Source organism: Triturus cristatus, chromosome 9 (assembly GCF_964204655.1).
Source record: "Triturus cristatus chromosome 9, aTriCri1.1, whole genome shotgun sequence".
Taxonomy (NCBI): domain Eukaryota; kingdom Metazoa; phylum Chordata; class Amphibia; order Caudata; family Salamandridae; genus Triturus; species Triturus cristatus.
In genome coordinates, this window is record NC_140592.1 from 392,858,742 (window position 1) to 392,879,749 (window position 21,008).

At 46.4% G+C, this 21,008-nt stretch overlaps 2 protein-coding genes across 2 annotated transcripts in view; one reads left to right on the forward strand and one right to left on the reverse strand.

Moving 5' to 3' along the window:
- The window catches only part of TSPAN15 (tetraspanin 15), a 192,447-nt gene that overhangs the window by 165,195 nt on the left and 6,244 nt on the right, over nucleotides 1-21,008 (forward strand). The gene's annotated exons all lie outside the window — the stretch shown is intronic.
- Nucleotides 10,041-11,222, reverse strand: LOC146798022 (uncharacterized). Its single transcript, XM_085627507.1, has one exon. It carries the CDS (start codon nucleotides 11,220-11,222, stop codon nucleotides 10,041-10,043), a length of 1,182 nt encoding a protein of 393 aa, XP_085483633.1.

Sequence of the window (21,008 nt, forward strand, 5' to 3'; positions counted from 1 at the left end):
ACCACTCAAAGGTGAAGTAGGATTCCTACCAACTAAAAAATTATGCTTTTAGGGTAATCAAACTGACTGCTCCAAAATCAAAGCTTGTGTTCAGTTAACAAAGCTACCATGTTCGAGGGGTAAAGTGCTTTTGCACCAGAAATGGATCATTAGGGTAGACAAGTTAGTGTTCTTCTAATTCAAAGTTAAGGCAAGATAAGTACTTGGTCTGGAAAAAGGATAACACCTGCAAAACGTTTCCCAGCTCTACCCACTTTTAATGCCCTGTATCATGTGGAAGGCTAGTTTTCAAATTACATTTTCAGGTGAAAGGGACATCTAGCGAACCTATGGCAGACACTGGACCTACATGTAAAGGAGGCCTGGCCTGTAGAGTTACAGATTGTGCCAATGCATGCAGCTGTTGGGCCTCGTGCTCATTCTTAGGTCTGGCTTCATATCATAGCTTTCAACAGACCTTATGATATTAACCTTAAAAAAAAAAAAAAAGAGCATTCAGGGGTACTATGGATGAAGGACTTTCACACTACCCACTTGTTAGTGGACAGGATTAAAGATTTTGATTCGACTGTAGTTTTGTGATTCACGAAAAAAGTTGTTCCCCCCCCCCATACAGCTGTGTTTATTTTGTTTATCCAGCTGCCGAAGCCAGCAGCAGTAGGGCTTTCTAGACCTTTTGGAGGGCACACGTGGCAATGTAATGCTGTTAAAGTGTCTAAGATAAGTACATAATTTACAGTGTTTTTCTCTGGCATTAGCACAGATGGGAGGAGGGCAGTCATGAGAAAAGTATTGCTGTTTTCTAATCACAGCATTCTCCCCTTCCATCGTTAACTTTAGACTTCAGAATGTAGTTGTGTGTTTTGAGAGCAGAATGTGGTGCCCAGGGCTACACAATCTATTTGGATTTGTAGTTATGGCTTAGCAGTGTTCTGTTTATTATGAAATGTTATGATAAAGGCAGTAGACCTGATGTATTTATTATGAAAAACATATTAAAGTAGGCATTTACGGGTGGATTGTTTTTACTCTGTATTAAAGCTTGATAGGTATTTTGTTACATGGAATCTCAGATTACTGTAGTGGGGATGGGGTTTAGGTGGGTTACTCTTGTGACAAACCATGGATATAAAAGATGTGCTCTGTGGGAATCCATGTTAGGCCCTTTAAAGAGAGACCGTATTTTCCTTGGCCAACTATAATATTGTATACATTTCTAATTTTATGACTGTGTGTCTGATGGTTATCACATTGTGTTACATGCTATAGACCGGTATTTTATTACTTGGAATCTTGCAGATTACCATAGTGGCAAGGGTTTTGGTGTTGGTGACCCACCCAAACAAACCATGAGGATAGAAGCGATGCACTACAGTAATCCTTATTAGCCTCTTCTGGGAGAGATTGTTTTGCTTTGCCAACAGTAATTTTGTATACATGTGTAATTACTCTATGCCTAATAGATGACTTTTCGGAACATTTACACTCTGTACAGTAGGTCTGAGTAGGTTATGCTGACAAGTCAATGATAACAGCTGTAGGCCTGATTGGAGTGCAGTGAAAAGGTTTGAGAGTAGACCTAGGTCTTGTCTGTTTATTATGCAAATTTATGACCCTGACAATATGCCTGTATTTTTGTGCAAAGGATTTGTAAACGTCATTAGCCCTCTGACAGTGAATTGTACTCCTACTGATATTACAGGTATTTTGTTACATGTACTCTCATAATATACCATAGTAAGAAAATATTTTGATGCTGGTCGCTCACTCTGTCAAATTCTTGGCGGCTGAGTACGATGTCGGTCGGAAAGCCTCCAACCGCTAGTCAGAAGCTTTCCCACGACACGGTCGGTTTGCAGTCCAACCACCCGATTACAAAGTCGGCGGTCTGAACTTAAACCGGCCGGTCATTCCGACTGGCTCTTGGAGTCTTCCAGGTGGTCGGAACCGCATCGTAATCCTCTATGGACATAGTTTCTGCTGTCGGATAACAATGTCGCTGTCCGACAGCCTTTCCGTGTCGGAAAGGCCCGCATAGAAAGGCTGTGGGAACCGATGTCCGTTTCCCACAGCCTTTTTGTGCTGGCCTTTCCAACATGGAAAGGCTGTCGGAAAGCGACTTTGGGGGCCCCTAGCAGGGCCCCTTGCCTCTGCCGTCTATGGTTGGTGGTTGAGGTAAAACCCTGTACTGTGTGCCAGGCACCATGATGAAGCCAGCCACAGGATGCAGGGTTTTACACACACACCCATTTCTCTATAGGAGCCTGTATTACGGCTGTGACACAAGCTCCCATAGAGAAAAGGGAGTATGTGACCGAACAGTGTTCGAGCGCATTGTAATCATGCGGTCGGAACCGCCAACCTGAGGTCAGTCGGCCCTGAGACGGTGTCGGTCGGAGGAACCTCGGACCGACATCGTAATCTACCACTTGGAGTAGAATTATTTCACTGGCGATTCTTGTTTGGCCCTATTGTGAGGGTTTTATGTTGTTTTTACAATTGTAATTCTGTACATATTTGTATTTTATAACTGTGTGCATGTTGTTTACCAGCCTTATGTGCACTTCAGTAGGCCTGTGTTGGATATAGTCTCAAACCAATGGTAAAGGCTGCAAGCCTTTTTAGTTGTGGGGAAAGCTTATGTGAGGTCGCTTAAGTGTGATCTGTTTATAATGAAAAGTTATCAAGTAGGCCTGACTTATTTGTAAAGCATGTGTTCACGGCAATATGCATTTACGTGCTGATTGATATTACAGTGTGCTAAAGACTTTGGACAGGTATTTCCTTACATGAAATCCCACAGCTTACAGTAGTAGCCAAGGTTTTTGGTGTTTCTGACGTACCCCAACAAACCATGAAGCTAGAAGATTTGCAACATGGTAATCCTTACTAGGCTCTATTAACAGGGTTTTTTAAATACTATTTTGACATATTGTAATATTAATGCTGTATACCTGATTGTTGTCTGAGGGAAAGCTTATGCCCAGTATAATATTGATTATGGTGATAATCCAATGATAAAGGCTATAGGTCTGATTGCTTATTATGAAAAGTTATGAGAAAGACAGTAGGCCTGACATATCTATTGTGAAAAACAAATGCTAAGGTCAATGGGCATTTAAGGTTGGATTGTTAATTTTCTCTAGTATAGCTTGCAGACAGGTATTTTGTTACACAAGATTTAACCGATTACCTTTCTTGCAAAGGATTTTGCTGTTTACCGCCACTGACAAACCCTGAGGGGTGGTTGGTGGGAAAGATTTGCACTGTAATGTCTTGCTAGAATCTCTTTGGAAGAACTGACAGTCTTAGTTGTCTAACAGGATCTTGTAATTCAAAAACCATAATTAAAAAATACATCACTCCACATATATACAGATGGATACATAGTGGGCCTTTGGATGAGCTCTCTTCTGCTATTGTGCTTCAGTGTTATTTACACTCTGCTTCCACCCATAACTGCGTATTGCATGAGATAATGGCTCAGTCCCCAACAATCATTGGAACTGTGAAACAGCATTTTCTGATCATATATGCACCTCTACTAGAAAATGAGTGTGCATCAGTAACGGTGGTTGGCCAGTCCTTGAGTTTTCAAGTTTCTTTTATAGTTCCCCTTTTTATGTATTTACTTGTCGTCGTCTTTTTTTTTTTTGTTTGTTTTTTTATTAACAGGATATTGCGACTCTCCAGACAGTTCTAATGCGTCAATTGCTTGCCACTCATTTCATCTGCAGTGAGCAGCATTCCATGTGGTCACTTCCTCTAAAGCAGGAAACCATTATGGAAAGTTATCCATAGTGTATCATTGTTTTACCATTCCAAGATGGCCAATACGTGGGTTCTAAATTTGGCAGCCATGCTGGAACTTTTTAAACGGTGATATACTATGTACATTACCTCTGCAAGACTGACATGCGCTGCTGTTTCGTTTCTTTATTGTAAGCATATGCCTGCCATGTTTAGACTGCAGCAAGCTTTTTTTTCAATTGGTATTCTAATAATGTATATTTCATATGTTGTTGAATGTGTGTTGTTTGTGGAGGTTGTGTCAAAGGGTGAATGCAAGAATGAGTAAACTGATGGATGAATAGATGCAGGAGTGCAAAGTTGAGTGGCACAGAGCATGTATGATTACTCATTGAGTGCCTGCCCTAAACCTATCCATGACTAAAAAGGCACTTTCATTCCTAAGGCGGACATATTTACAGTGCTTGTTGGGCACTCTGGCTTACTTTTTAATACCAGACTTTGACCGAAAGAAATATATAAGCTGAAAAGAGAGAAAGCAGGAGGAGAATGGTAGGGAAAGCGAGCCAAAGGAGTAAAGCAGGATTGAGAAATAACCTGCAAGAGCGATATAAAGAGACAGGAAGTGTAGAGCTGTGTGGGAAAGAGGTATGAAGCGGAATCAGAAACGGATAGCCTTGGTATACAGTATAATATTACACACGGTCTGTTCCTTTAAAAAGTGATGTTCTTTTGTAGTCTGCGGGTTTGTTGCCCTCCCGGGGGCTGTGAGCACTGTATATTGATGCCCCGTCTGCAGCTTCAGCCTGGTGGGTTTCATCTATTGAACACGTTCCAACTCGTGCTGCCACGAGCCAGGCCGGGAAATGGATCAGCAGCAAATGCCTGGAATAGTTGACCTTGTGGGAAGGAAATGTGCGTGTCCCTTGTGCCACAGTGGGACACAGCAAATGCTTTGTTTGAATATTGTGGATGGGGAGGAGAGAAGCTGTACAGGGTGTTCTCTAAGGGGCGGCAAAGAGTTCACATCTAAGAGCGGAAGAGGCACATTGTTCAGTCTTGGCTTGTTCTTTCATCATTATGTGTAGTAAACCCATGCAGATAAGAGGTGCCTTTTATAACATTTTTCATGTCCGGTGAGTGGTCCAGAAGTCTTTTAATTGCCTTCCCTTTTTCTAGCATTGACGAGTCAGGAGCATGCCAAGGACTCCTAAATCCCCTTTCTAAAAATTAGTTTAAATTGATGCATCTGGGCCTTTCCCTTAAGCATAATGGATGCATGATGACCTCTAGTGGTCAAAGGAAGTATTTAACGTTTTGCTCGTCCCTAGTCTTACATGTTAACAGTGCAATTAAAAACAAGCATTTGCAATGCGATAGGTCTTGCTTTTGCTATATTTACAGCTATTAGGTTTGTAAATATGAAAGTGGGCGTCTTGCTGAAGTATAAAGCGCGGTTCCCGTGTAGATTAGTTATGCACATGGCAGCCTATGAAGCGGGCACCATGCTAATAAAAATAAAAAAATCATAAAAGCGGGCGCCTGCTAGAATATTAAGTGTAGCGCCCGTGTTAATATGAAAGCAGGCACCATGCTGAAACCGAAAGCGCGGCACCCGAGGATGGGATGGTCATGAGGAGCAGACAGTCCAGCAGAGAGTGGAAAAGTGGGCACCGTGCTGCAAAATAAAGTGCGGTACCAGTGTTAAAATGAAAGCAGGCGCTGTGCTGAAACGTAAAGAGCGTCACCAAGGGGCAATAGAACCCGCCCCCCCCCATATCGCCCCCGTTCCACCCAATGAATACCCACAAACCAATCCTTACTCCAAGGTGTGGGAAAATTAGGCCATGTTTAATACAAAACAAGTTATTCATAAACATGACAATCAATAACATTGTTAAAGTACTAGGCTATAAATTCTTGCATAACACATTTTAATTTCCTAGTGTTCTGAATTCATAACCTAATTTTCTAGTCCATAATACCCTCCAGCACTAAGGGGCCTTGAGGCTCGCATCCCCGCCGATTGAGAACCACGCAAGGTGCAACCCACCTGCGTCCTTGAGTGGTGAGCCCCCCCAGCCCTTGGTCCTTATCCGTCTATTTCCGGGGGGCCCACCCCTCGCCACCAGGCTGCCAAAGGAGGCTCGTGTGACCTGTCGCCCTTGCCTCCCCAGCAGCCGGTGTCCCCATTCTCCCTGTGGAGAGCTTACCATCTCTCCCCCTCAGTGCTGGCCTCAGGAGTATGCCAGCAGGCCTCCCGTTGTCCTAAAAATCACAACTCTGTGACCCCTATTCAGCAACAACCCTTTGCCCCAACTTAACGCTCCTAAACCCTAAACTTAAGGGACGGTGGGTGGGAGATAGAAGGAGCCGTCGTCCGGGCAGGAATCACCGCAAGAGAGAGAGTGGAGGTGAGATCCGGGCCTAAATAGCCCCCAAGCCCCACCTCCACTCCTCCCTACCGGAAGTTGACGTTGGGCCTACGACGCGGTGCCCCGGAAGGACTACCACTGGCCAGCAACTAATTAGGTTGCTGGCCATGCTACCGCTAAGGGGGTGTGTCACAGGGTCGGAGGGGGGGGGCAGGCCCTAAGGGCGTGCTTCCCGATGGTCGCGCTTGGCATAGAGCCCGGAGCCCCCCCCCCCACCATATCGCCCCCGTTCCACCCAATGAATACCCACAAACCAATCCTTACTCCAAGGTGTGGGAAAATTATGCCATGTTTAATACAAAACAAGTTATTCATAAACATGACAATCAATAACATTGTTAAAGTACTAGGCTATAAATTCTTGCATAACACATTTTAATTTCTTAGTGTTCTGAATTCATAACCTAATTTTCTAGTCTATAATACCCTCCAGCACTAAGGGGCCTCCAGGCTCGCATCCCCGCCGATTGAGAACCACGCAAGGCGCAACCCACCTGCGTCCTTGAGTGGTGAGCCACCCAGCCCTTGGTCCTTATCCGTCTATTTCCGGGGGGCCCACCCCTTGCCACCAGGCTGCCAAAGGAGGCTCGTGTGACCTGTCGCCCTTGCCTCCCCAGCAGCCGGTGTCCCCATTCTCCCTGCGGAGAGCTTACCATCTCTCCCCTCAGTGCTGGCCTCAGGAGTATGCCAGCAGGCCTCCCGTTGTCCTAAAAATCACAACTCTGTGACCCCTATTCCGCCACTAGGGTGACCAGGGCCCACAGGTCCTTCACCCTCCCCACCAAAGAAAAGGTTCTGTACAAAAGACCAAATCCCCTTGATCCACATGTCTGTGCCAGTGTCTGATAAATGGACCCGGTCGTGATGAAACATCCGGTCGCCTGATATTAGTCTGTGTGGAATATGACACAAGCGGCCCGATACTGAGCACAACCTGGCCAACTCCCCGTTGAGGCGGCTCACCGATACATTCAGGGCCCGGGATCTGACCCCCCCCCCCCGACCAAACCCGGCGGGGGATCATGCATGACCATGCTATCCGGGCATGTGGGAATGTTCTCCCCAGCCAGGCAAATTCAGTCAATAAGTCCTCTCTTACTGCCATGCGACCCAAATCCACCATGTCATTTCCTCCCAGGTGCAAGATGATCAAATCCGGGGACGGATTTCCCTCGCGTTCTCGAGTTTCCTCGACCAGTTGGCGCAACTGCCGGATCCGCAAGCCGCCGACGCCTCGCCATACAAATGATGTCCTCTTTAACCCCGCTGGTTTGACCACTCGCTTCTGCCGCAGCCGAACCGTGGCGGGCGCCGCACGAACGAGTGTCCCAACACCCAGATTACTTTTGTTGACATACTAATAGCGAGGGAGAAGAAAACAATGTCAGCATAGTCAACTCTATCACTGGATGTCCTTTCACAGTAACTCTGACCGCACATAGCGCTTAAAACAGGATGATGACCAGCGCCCCACTTTAATGACCGTCTCCGCCGGTAAACCTGCTCCCGCAGCGAGTGTTGCTGCCCCTATCCTAAAGGAGTGAGATGAATAACCCTTAGGATCCAACCCCAAATCGTTCAATGCCCGTTGAAACACGGCCCTGAACTGGAATTTAGATAAGCAATCCCCCTGCTCGTGAATAAACAGCGCCTGCCCGCCCCAGCTGGGGCGTATTAATCGATAAGCTTCCATGTTGGCTATGGGGCAAGCTGCGTCACCTGGAGCTGGGGATAAGTGAATTACAGACCCCTTACCCAACGGGTCAGTCTTGGATCGCCTCAACACCACCTCTAACCCCCCAGAGACTAACTTTGTGTCCTGCCATTGGAGTCCCCCTGTATGGTCAGCTTTTGATGCTCCCACCAGTTCGCCCAGGCGGAAGCCCCATAAAACGCTAGGGAAAAGGCCGCCCTGAACAGAATGCATTCATAATGCGACGCGCACACGGACTGTAGCACCCCCAGGATGTCCCTTAGCAATTGTACATTCAGAGGCCTCCGCATGTCCTTCTTCGCCCCTTCCAGCCTAGCCCAACCTGATAGAGCCCTCCTTACCACAAAGGTAGCCCCTGGGTCCTGCAGCCCCGCCACTTTTGCAAAGAAGCTTATCGCCGTTACGCGCGCCCTGGCGTAAGATGCCGTTCTACCCTGATTCCTAAGTGCCTTTAAATACTCGCAAAGCGTCACAGCTGAAAAAAGGGGGGAGCGGCTTGAGTGCCCCGCAAATGTCTTGTAATCCCTGAACTGCTGCTGATATGTTCTTCTCGTGCTTTCACTCAAGGATGCTCCCACCAGCCCTGCTAATCTGGGACTCCAATCCTCCACACAGATGCTGGGAACACAGTCATCTGCTCGTCTGCCTGTGGATGATCCTTCCTGAACTCCTGTAAATTGAGGCGAGACAAAGCATCAGCGGCTTGGTTATGTATACCGGGGATATGTGCTGCCTTGAACACCAAATTTAATTTCAAACAGGCCAGAACCAAATGCTTCAATAACCTCAACACGTGCTTACAAGTGGCCCCTTGCCTATTGGTGGCTTCCACCACTGCCCTATTGTCAGACCAAAAGATTACCGTCTTGTACTTGAAAATTGGTGCCCAAATTTCAACTGCCACTATAATAGGGAAAAGCTCCAAGAAAGCGGTGTTCCTAGACAAAACCGCTCTCATGCCATGCCATTGGCCAATCGCCCCTACACCACTGTGTCCCCAAAATTGCCCCAAAACCAATGCTGCCTGCAGAGTCAGTGAGCAGGCCCAATTCAGAACTAGACACAGCGGGCTCGGGCCAAATTACCTTACCATTGAAGTCCTTCAAAAAATTACGCCAAATCCTTAAGTCCTCTTTGACCTCTGCCTGTAGTCTCACATGGTGATACTTCTGAGTGAGGCCAGTCATGGCGCGAGCAATGGATCTTGAAAACGGGCGGCCCATGGGAATGATTCTCAATGCAAAGTTTAGCTGTCCCACTAAAACCTGAAGTTGATGCAGGGTAACCTTGGGACCTGCTAGGGCAATGTCTACGGCAACCTGCATTCCCCCGCTACAGTATCTGTTTCAATCCCCAAGAAGGGCAAGCTAGTATCGGGATCCACCATCTTCCCAGGGGCCAGAGGCACACCCATTTCCTTAAACAGGGCTACCAGCTGGCCCAAGGCCCGCCCACAACTTTCGGAGGCAGGCGGGCCCATAATCATGAAATCATCCAAGTAGTGCACTATCTCCTTGTGCCCCGTCCTTACCACAAATAGCCACTGTAACATTGTGCTAAACATTTCGAAATATCTGCATGACACGGCGCAGCCCATTGGCATGCATCTGTCATAGTAATACCGGGAGTCCACCTGGAAACCTAGGAGATGATAGTCTTCTGGATGCACTGGCAAGAGCCGAAAGGCAGACTCTACATCGGTTTTTGCCAGCAAAGCGTTTGGGCCAAAGTCTCGCAGAAGACTCGTCAAAAGAAGAGTACGTCACTGAGCACAAAGACGGATCTATGGCGTCATTTACCGATGCACCCAGAGGCGCTGATAAATTGTGTATCATTCTGAATTGCCCTGGCTCTTTTTTAGGCACCACCCCCAGGGTGAGCAAACAAACCCAGGCAGTGGTGGCATCCCAAAAGGACCAGCCACCCGTCCCAGGGCCTCTTCCTTGTTTACCTTACTTGCCACCACCTCTGGGTGCATACGTGCTGACAATACATTTTTGCAGTAGCCCACTGGTGGTACACCCAGCGCGGGAATGCGGAAGCCTACCGAAAACCCCTCATACAAAATTCTGGCTGCCTTCCTGTCAGGGTGCTGATTTAGCCAGAGCATCAGTTTCCCTAAATTGACCGGAGTAGGTAATTCATTGTGCAGGGAGAGGCTTGGGATCCCTCCCTTTTTCTTTAGATTTTTTGGGACATTTAAACTCTGGGTGTGAGGGGTGGCCGCAGTAAGCGCATGCATGTTTGAACTTGCATGTCCCTGGGGCCCAAGTGCATGTTTTTCGATTAAACGCCCAACATGTCCCTTTTTGCTCACCCGGGCCTCCTTGGGATGTCCGAAACGGCTGCCTCACAGGCGTCTTGTTCACACTTTCCAACCATACATTCACCTCTGTCTGGTCCCACCCCATGTCAGGATCTTCCACTTTGGCCCACCTAAAATCCCTGTCATAGTCTAACCAGGCCACGCCCCCATATGTGACATGAGCCTTTAAGATCTTGTTGGCGTTACATATCAAGGGAATAGCTAACTCTGGCTTTTTCTCAAGCATCACAATGGATAACACATTAAAACCAAACAGCCAATTGGTAATGGATTCTTCCACCTTTGGTTTTCTCTCTCTAAAGAAACCTTCTTTCCTGTCCTTCTCTCTATTGTCCTCCTCCCTCCGTTTTGGCCTAATGAGTGAGAAAATGTCAACAAAATCACCTTTCCAAATCTTTTCCCTTATGTCCAGCGCTACGTGTGCTGCCAATTTACCTCTTTTTGACAGAACTGTTTCCATGCCGCTCAAAACCTTACATTCATCACCTCCAACCTTATTTGCGCCATCCACTGCCTTACCTGCAGGGGGCACCTCTGACGCTGGTTGCGCGGGGGCCGCTTGACCCACCGCTGGTCCGTTCGCGGTCGTCTCTTGCGTTTTACCTAAGAGAGACACCTGCTTGCTCAGCTCTGCCAGGACCCCACCCGTTCCTGCCTGTGAAGCCCATGAAGCCCATGGGGCAATTGCTGTGTTGACTGTCGCTGGCGCCCCCAGCTGAGCTAACAATGTTGCGACCGTTGCTAAGATATTAGCGTTTGCTACCTGACCCCCCCCTGCCGGTGTGCTGGGGGCCTGCCCTTCAGCTATTTCATCCTGTATCCCTGGCGGCACCCTTGTCATTGTTGTAGTGACTGGGTTCTCTGGGGCTATGGGCACAGGGTTGCTCATGGCTGGAGCCAAGGCCTTCAAGGCCCCCCTGATTTCGGCCAAAATAATGCTGACGTCATCCCGCTCAATCTCCGACCTGGGCAACTCATGTGGTACCGCCGGAGCCATGATGGGCTCAGGCACTGGATATGTTATAGGTATGGGAGCCACCGGTGCCTGAGGTATTACAGGAGCAAGCGGAAGTATGGGAGCTACCGGTGCCTGAGGTATTACAGGGGCAGGCGCAGGTGGAAGTATGGGAGCTACCGGTGCAGGAGGTAATGCAGGTACCGGTGCGGGTGTCGGTACGGGAGTTACAGGTGCGGAAGGCATAACTGGCACAGTCCCCTCACTCTCCTTCACCACCTTCCTTTTCTTGCTACCCCTTGCTTTTTTCACTAATGGGGGGAAGGCTGCCTTGGGTGGCACCATCGCCCTCCGCGGGCGCTCTGGCGCTACTGGCTCTGTACTCTCTTCGCTGTCCGTCTCGGGCGCCTCCCCCCCCCCCCCCCCCCCCCCAGCATTCTCAGGTAACTCACCCTGGCTATCCTCATCCTTGTTCAACTTCGCCAGTACCAATTTTAATAACTGGGCAATCTCTGATTCCCCCTCCTTCCTCTTGTGATTCCTCTTGGGGGGCATGGTGGAGCACTTCAACCCGACCGAACACAAAATGAAAATTGATGCCTTGCTAGCCCACAATGTTCGCCCGTATTCCAATGCTGTGGTAACAAACTACCACGCCCTTGTACACACCTTCGTTGTTCACCCCTGCCCCAGCGAAAATGCAAAAGAAATCTAACTAAACAGAATCAATGGGAATTGAACCTGTAACCTTGGTAGCAAGAGTCTCGGACCTTAAATTTTAAGCCACAGTGACTCTGTGCTTTAGCCGCTTGTAATCAAAACACCCCTGCAACGCAACGTCCGTCCCCCTCACTTCCGGTCTGTTCCCAGCGCCCCCGTCCGCCTCTGCCTAAGCCTTGCCTCGCGCTATGGCGAAAACTCTATCACCCGTCCTGTTGTCAACACACCCCCAGCACGCTGCGCCGTTAAGCATGAAAAAACCCTTCACCGTGCAGCGCTTCCTACGCCGATGATGGCCGCAATTATCCCCTTGCGTGCCCGGAGCTCCAAGTTCCCGCCTCAGCACCTCCAGAGCGGGACCAACCTACGCAGCTGGCAAGATCCTTCCACCCCACGGGAACCGGCAACCCTGCGCGCCGCGACACGGAACCCTGCGGGAAACCCCACTGCCGCGCCTGATGCCCAGATGCAAGGACAGCAAGGCCACCGCACCACACCTGGAGCCCAGCGGGGGCAACAACAATTTCAAAAGACCGCCGGCCGCCCACTGAACCCCGGAAGCCGCGCCTGCGTCCCCACTACCCCGGCACCTTACCTGAAGATCAGCTACGCCACACCCTGAGATCACCGCCGCACGCTCCGCAGCCCGACCAGCAAGCAGCCCCAGCGACTCCCCAGCAGCTAAGCAGCCCGACCGGCAAGCAGTCCCGACGACCAGCAGCCCGAATACAATCCTCGACGACCTCCACAACCTCGACAACCGCGGGGAGATATCCAAGATAGAAGGAGCCGTCGTCCGGGCAGAAATCACCGCAAGAGAGAAAGAGTGGAGGTGAGATCCGGGCCTAAATAGCCCCCAAGCCCCACCTCCACTCCTCCCTACCGGAAGTTGACGTTGGGCCTACGACGCCGTGCCCCGGAAGGACTACCACTGGCCAGCAACCAATTAGGTTGCTGGCCAAGCTACCGCTAAGGGGGTGTGTCACAGGGTCGGGGGGGCCGGGCCCTAAGGGCGCGCTTCCCGATGGTCGTGCTTGGCAGACTGGGATGACTGTCTGAGAGCCAAGCGGACACGATTGTTGATTTGGGCGAGTTGCGCATTACAAAAAATGTGCAGCCGCATTCTTGAACCTGAAGCATGCCTCGGGTTTGGGGGAAAAAAACAAAGCGCGGCTTAGAACCACGGTGCTTTAAAAAATATATATAATTGCGAGAGCAGGGTTAATGGCGTGGCCGTCATTCTTGAAGCAAAAACACAGAATAAGATAAAGCAAGCGGTTGCAGTTTGCGGGAAAGCATGTCATGCCTGCAATAGAAGGAAGTCATTTAAGAAGATTGGGCTCACAGACTGTAAATAAAACATTCCGAGTAACAACACAAGTAAGAGGGGCCGTCCTCATGGTAGGTTACAAAAGGAGAAAAGGTGGGACTTCTAAGCCTATTCACGAATCAAAAGCCATCAGTTACAAAGGACAGTAACGGGGGCCAATTGAAAAGATGGGTGGAAAATGGGAGGATCTTAAAGTCCATACCTGAAAACAGCATGTGTAGAAGAGCAAGCGCTGCATAGGCGAGACCTAAAAAAAACACACCGCAATGGCAAGCCAATAGGTTACACACATGCATTTAAGTGCTGCCAAAAACCATAAAATTACCTGTTGCAGTGCATAGTAAGTTAAAAAGGCATTAGCAATCACATTATGTTTGCACCTCCCAAGCCTGCAGATTTGTTTGCAAACTTATGAAGTAGGCGTGGAAATTGCAAAGTAATCAGTTTAAGAAAAAAATAATGCTGCCTTAATGAGTGTTCCTATGTGCAAAACATTTAAGTAAAATGATCCATCTAAAAAATAAATGTAAACCAAGAAATAAAAGTAGGGTGATCTACTTTTAGGTGGATTTGGAAAGGTGCAAGGACAAAATGCCGTCCCACACAGTGAAGAAAGCCAATAGCTGAAGTACACCACTGACCCGTTGCCTCATGCTGTGGTGGGAAGAAACAAATTGCCAACTGACCAATGGAAGTAGAGGAATTAAAAAAGAGAAAATATGATACAAAAGGTGTAATTGCATTTAGGTGTTCTGGTGGCATCACCAGAACCCTGAGATGGCAATATATGACCATGCTAAACATATTTCAATTCTGCCTTTTTAAAGTGCATGTTGGTTTCGGGAAAGTTACCTTGAAGTGGGAAAATGCAGCTAACCTGATTGGAATTGGAATGTTTAGGTATTGTTTACCTTTCATAAATACGTTTTTGATGAAGCAATGGACAGTGGTGAGCGCAAGTGGATTTATGCAATCCTGTTGCTGCGACATTTAGCACATAATTAGGGAATTGGCACATTTGCTACAATTTCCAGATTTCTGAAAATATTGTTTCGAGCTCTAATAATGGAAGGCCTGCTAGTGAATCTGCAACGTAACTTGCATTTTTACATAATTTGGATAACATTGCAGCATAATTGTCCTACAAGCCACATTATCCTAGTTGGCCCAATAATGGTAAAGCTCTGAGTGGTTTAGGGGCTGTAATTATGATGATTAAATCCGTATTTCATAGGGAAGCATATTTTAGTTACCTATGAGAGTTCCTTATTTCATTTACCTGTGGAATATGGGTTATTATACCTTTGCATTTTGTGCAATGAAAGCACCCAAACATGTATATCTATCTCCCTATCGCTTTCCTATATCTCCAATTCTCTATCTATGGATATCTATATAGATATAACACATAAAAGAGGTGTCTGCACCCCAAAGCTGTTACTCAGCGGTTGAATCCATGGTGGTCTATTTATCTTAAGGTGACCAATTCCATGCATTTCGTTAACGGTGAGGGCCACGTTGTTTTCAGCCCAGCACCCAAACAGTGGCGGTCATGTGATGGAATGAGCATAGAAAACTTGCTTGCGATCTGACATATTAGCACGGATTCATTCAAAAAATATGAATCTTACAGATAATCATTTACATCTAATTAAATATAGTAATTGAGGCCAGATTACATAATAAAATAATCTCTCATATGCTCACCTCACGTACCTACATGTAAACCTAGTATATTCCTTACATAATAGGCAGATATATGCACATTGATCAGTTTATATCTGTTTATCATGTAAGGAATCTTTTGACATTGCACAGTAAGTTATGCTTGGAAGGTACATTTGTAAAAATGAATATAATCAGATTTGTAGAGCTTTTCTTTCACACTAAGAGTTGTGAGGATGATACAAAGCTCATTCTTTTCAGTTTATTTTTACAAGTTTGAGTTGAACCTCCGAAGGGTCACGCTTATGGCTTCTTGGATACATTTACGTGTTTGCAGCTGCTGCAAAAACAACTGAAATACTTACAGGGATAGCAACTAATGCCCTGCAGGGTATGGAACACACTGCACTATCTAACCAGGATTTGACCATGTGATTTGCAGATTTTGCACAGTGTTTTGCAGTATGCATATTAACTCTCGACGTTATTTTACAACAATTCGAATCTAAGATCCACAGATTTCTGTAACAAGTGCAATAACAACCTCAGATTAAGTGTTATTCACTGAGAGTAGCAGAATGCCCAGAGACCTCTACAGCAAGACCCTTAGCCCCCCATAAAGTATCTTACCAGACGATGAAATTGGCCAACATATTTTTGTATGTTTATATGGTAATGGTCTCAATGTTTCAACCTGAAGGCAATATGAAGGTCACTGGTTCAGATCTTCTTGTCGCCAACTAAGCCTTTCAATCGTCTAGGGTGAATAAAATATGCACCATTGAATTACGTAAAGAACACTACTATAAACATTGCTACTACTCTGCAAGAGTCCGTAGTAATAAGGTTAAATCATTTTGAAATAATGTGGAATATATGGTGTGGTTGTGGGACATCACCATGTAATAATTGACACAATTGTTTATTCGGTCCAGTCAGGTTTGCTTGTAAAATCTTATCTTAGACCTGGATAGCTGTGGCTCAGAGCAGTCAGGCGTTATCAAGTGCAAAGCATGAATAAGTACTTAAATAGTTGATAAGAAGAAAATGCAACACAATAAAAATCCTACACCAATTTATAAAAATAGGCTATATTTTTCTCTTTAAATAGGCACCTCAGTGACCCAAATCTACAAGAGGATTACGGCGATATGAACTTTTAGGTAACAGTCGCTGCTTTTCAGGCAAGTGCAATAAATCGCTCAACTCGAACGTGACTCAAAGTTTAGGGTTAGCCTCGACAAGTAACTTGAGAATGGCTATATGGGCACTCTTGTGGGAGCGAACTCTTCCAGGGAGCCAGTCAGAGGGGCCAGTCTGGTTCAACTGGAAACTTACCTCGCAAGGAAAAGCAGTATTCAGTCCAGTTCCAGGCACTAAGGGCAAACTGCCATAGAAGTCAATGTAGTGGTCCTGATGCAAGATGATGAATATGCTCAATTATGCTGAGCTGGTATCGAGGTCTTCCTGTGGCTCTCGAAGTCCTCAAGCAAGGGGGGGGAGACTTTGCCCTTAGGGGCTGATGTCCCAAGTCCACTGGTCTCCTTTTACAGCAAAACCAGTGGTTCCCTTTAAATTGCAGGGACTTTCATGCTGGGCAGGGGCGTATCACTGGCTCCCACGGCCTTGGCGGTGCGGGGGGTCCCAAGCTCCAGGGGGCCCCCTCAGCACAGCACTCTTGCCGGAGAGCTCTTGATTGAGCCCGGAGGGGGCTCCTTCACGTTCCTTGCAGGGAGGTTCCCTCAATTTTCGTTACGCCAGTGATGCTGGCTGACCAAACTGTACTTACTTTGACTGTCCAGGGTCCAGCAGAACAAGGTTCAACTTTTGAGGCTTCACCTCGGCATCCAGTGGCATTCAGGATTCTTGGCACTGGGCTCACAAGGGTGCATTCTTCTCGCTTTTGTGGTACTTCATCTGTAACAGAGATTCAGCCAACTGACTGTTGGTCACCTGCTCTGTCTGGGTCTCGGAGATGACTTTTACACAAACCAGGCAAAGTCCTTTCTTTGATAGCCCAAGGTACATACGGTGCCATTCTGTGGTACGGCCTCTTTGCTGGGTCCAGAGAACAGCAGGGCAGTCTTCCTTCTGCCCTCTCGCCTGTTCAGATGCGGTCTGAGTTCTGGGTGGCGAGGGTGCCACTTTTATGCCTGTTTTGAGTCCTTAGGGGATGTGGTGACTACTAGCTCCCCTCCTGCTTATTGGAGACCTCTTGTGAAGTTTGGCATGTGGCTAGCTTAGAATGAACTATTCTGCCCACTCTTAACATGGCAGAAGCCTTCTCATGGTGTGTGGAACTCCCGTACTCAACGCGGAGGTGGGGGCGACACTTTCCTTGAAAAACCAGGTTGACAACGGCTTCTCCCTCTCTGCCCAAGATGCCAGCCTGTCTGCTTAAACAAAAGAGCAGCCTTTTCCGTGTGTGATTTATCATTTATCATTCAAAGATGACTCCCCCTTTGAGGCTCGCCTTTTGGACTCCCACTCACTCTTGGCCATTCTGCCAAGGGAGGTTGCACCTCTCCCCGCTGCAGATCCTTTGTTTGGCTTCTTAAGAGTTGTTCTCACCTTTCCCCAGCAGGGCGGAAGTCTGTTTGAAGGACAGAAGCTTGTGTGCAACTATAAAAGGAGACTTCCTGTAACAAAGTTGCCGTTTGTATAAAATGTCCTTAAATTTGACTTGAGCAACAAGTCATGTTTAACGCAACGATCAGTTTGAATACCTGGAAGTGCCATGTTTAGTGGTCCCATGTATAAGTTAGTAATGCAGATTTGTCAGCTTGTAACTCCCTACTCGCCAATGGGGCTACCAGCCTTTCCGCAGTAAAAGACAGTGCAGGGTTTTTACTGTCAGGACATGTCAAGTTAAAAACTGCATGTCCAACTTTTTATTATAATGCACCCTGCCTTTAGGGCTCAATAGTGCTGCCTTGAGGTGACTTGTGTATAAATTAAAAAAAAGGATAGTTTGGGATTTTGCCATTGGTTTAAATGGCAATGTTGAGTTATCAGTTTTAAACTGCCCTGCCAACCTGCAATGGCTGGGAATCATGTTTCCCTTTGTCACACTTGTAGTGGCACACTGAGTGCTGCAGTCCACGGGGGAAACTTTACTTAAAGGCCCTGGGTTCTCGTGGTCCAATTTACTAGGTAGGGACCTATAATTAAGTTCACGTATTCCAATTGTTGGTAGACTAATTAGACTTACACCTTTTAAGGGCCAGAGCAATGGGACTGAGGCCCGTATGGCAGAGTCGAAAAACAAGCATTAGTCCAAATGTTAGGGGGTGATTGCGCAAAAACAGGAATTTAGTTACAAGTGGCCTGTAAAAAACACAAATAGGTTTGTGGGTGCATGAACCTTCATTTGTTTAAAAAGCATATTACCAAGGGAGTGTGTAACTTTGATATGGGCAGCTCTCTGGATTTTAAAATGAATGTATGAAGTTTTGTAAACTTATGATTCTTTCGACTCGAATAAAGGTATTTGATTTGAAAAAAACAACCAATAACGCCACTATCTGTAGCTCTGTGCTCAGTTTTATTAGAATTGCTTTTTTAATAAGGAAACAATATGAATCATGAATAGTTTTTATGTAACTTGGCACCGATTTTTGTATGTTTGTATAAACCATTTGTATCTTAAAAATTCTCTGGATTTTAAAATTAATGTATGAATTTTTGTAAACTTTTATGATTCTTTAGAATCGAATAAAGTTATTTGACTTAATATGGGCAGCGCTAAAACGCCAGAGTGTGATTGAAACAGAAGTGACCGCTCTTTGTAAGAGGGTGATCATTGAGATGATTGGTTATTAGTATTAGGGGTGAATTGTCTTTGAAAAGAGCTGGATTTTTCTAATCCCTGCAGTCCCCACACCCAAAAAACAGATTTGCGTGAAAAGCCTGTCTGTCATGTTTGCTTTTAGGGTCACATGTGAAGTGGTCTCATTGGTAGGAAGGTACGTTTGACAAATGAAGGCGGTGGGAGGAGGTAGAAGTGAGAATTCAGCGGGATGGTGGGAAGGAGTAAACTGGAAGACTGAGGTGAGGTACGAGGGAGGAAAGTGCTGAGAGAGGACCCCAGAGGCGGGAGGAATATGTGAATGTTGTACTTGTGGCGTTAATTGTTGTTTGATTGCTGGCTCCACCTTTTTTAACATATTAAAAAGTGAAGCCTGTGGGTGCATTCTATTTGTTGCTTTAACTCGCTATAATAAGGCAGTGCCCCAAACATGGGTGTTCCATGGAAGCTGCCTCGCCCTGGGGAGTAAAACATGAGAAATCTGGTCATTTTAATAGAATCTACGGGAGCTGCATTAAAGAATAGACTGTTCATTGGCACCCATATCCCAAACTGAGCTGTGCCTCTTCACTCAAGCAATTGTTCCATATTGCCAGCTATGTACATAACCCAGCAGAATAAAATAAATCGGATACATTTCATGCAGCTGAACCTACCCTTCACTGATGTAAAGTTGAAAAGTCATACAAGGTTAGAGAGGAATACTAAAAAAGATGCTTTTGGAATAGCAGGTGGAGAAGATCTGTCTGGTTGTCAAGCGACTCAGTGTGAGACACCCAAACGGCCAAAGCCCCCTTGCTGACAGCACTCCGCATGCCTTACATTAAGAGCCCATGGGTAAAGTGCCAATAAAATGAGAGAACCAGAACTAAAGATCCTAAAATTCAAAGTGCTACCAGACAAAAGCAAAACCAGGACATGTCGCCAGTGGCTAATTTGGCCGGTGATAGAAAGGCAGAGCCAACGCAAATTTCTAGTTTAATTAAATTTGATCTTATCTTAGTGGCTCTCCAAAGTAATAAAGTTTTTTTTTTTTTAGTGGGGTAGAGTTTGACTAGAGAAATTGTGAGAAAGGTTCTTCGGAATTAACAGGGCCCAGGCTATCAATTTTTCTTCCATGAGATCCATGCTTCTTATGCTACCGCTGTCCTGGAGGTGTCAACATTTCTCTATCCTTGAGAAACGCAATTAAAAATGCATAATACCGATTTATAATCTATATCTGCTTTTGACAACTTGGTTAAGATGCACTGCAGCGGTCCATGTTATCTATGAATCTAAATTAGGGAGCATTGCGACCTGATGTACAAAGTCATTTTGCGGGCGCAGAGCATGTGATTCGTTACATCACGGGGTATGAAATTGCAAACCGGCTTTTATAAATGCACGAAACCCATTTTTCAATTCAGCAATGTTAGTAATTGGTTATGTCCTTCTAAACCCATTTCAAGATTTGCTATTTGAAAGGGGCGTGTTTCGGATTTCCCCGTTAAAATAGCAATTAGGTATTTTTATTTATTTTATTTTATGTTCAGGCTTGTAAAGTGCACAGCTGCCCAAGAGCATCTCGGCCCTGAAAACAGCAGGAGACAAAGCTATGGCAAAGGCTTAATTAGCACTAAATGAATATGTCTTCAACAGTATTCTGGAAACAGCTTAATTTGCTTTTTTGCCTCATGGCTAGGGGAAGATGGTTCTAAGCCCTTATTGCCAGAAAAGAAGCCTTCTCCTCTTTTTGCTAATTTGATCTTGGGAGGGTTTTAAAAAAGATGACAACTGGGGGTCACTGCGTTATGGGGGGGCAGTAGTGAACGAGGGGCCTTTTGTTCAGGTACTGAGTGAGGTCCCACATTGTGAAGGGCTGTGAGTCGACACTAGTGTCTTAAACAGTATTTGCTTTTTACAGGCAACCATATGGTATATATCAAGGTTTGTGGCCGCAATCCAGTTGCAAAACATTGGAAAGTTACCATCTCCTGAGTTAGGGTGGTAACACACAGCTGCGGCCCATCCTAATGGGCTGAGGGGCCACGCCCCCTCACCTTTTGGCCACTATAAAGAATGTCTGTCAGGCTGAGCAAAGGTCAGCCTGACAAACACACTTTATTTTTCAGATCAGGCAGCCAGAAACTAGACATGTGCTAAATGTGCACATGCTCCTGGCTGCCTGAGCGGAACTTTGCCGGCTAGAGAAGTTACAGGGTGCAAAGGTTAAGTGGAGGGGGAAAACAAACAGAGGGATATTAAAGGGAGGGAAAATTTGTGCTGCACCTAGAGAGAAAAAACAGGCGCTGGTGGCCTGTAA

Bases quoted from the DNA above. Each gene is read 5' to 3' on its own strand.
- LOC146798022 (XM_085627507.1), bottom strand. From the start codon at position 11,222: ATGGCTCCGGCGGTACCACATGAGTTGCCCAGGTCGGAGATTGAGCGG.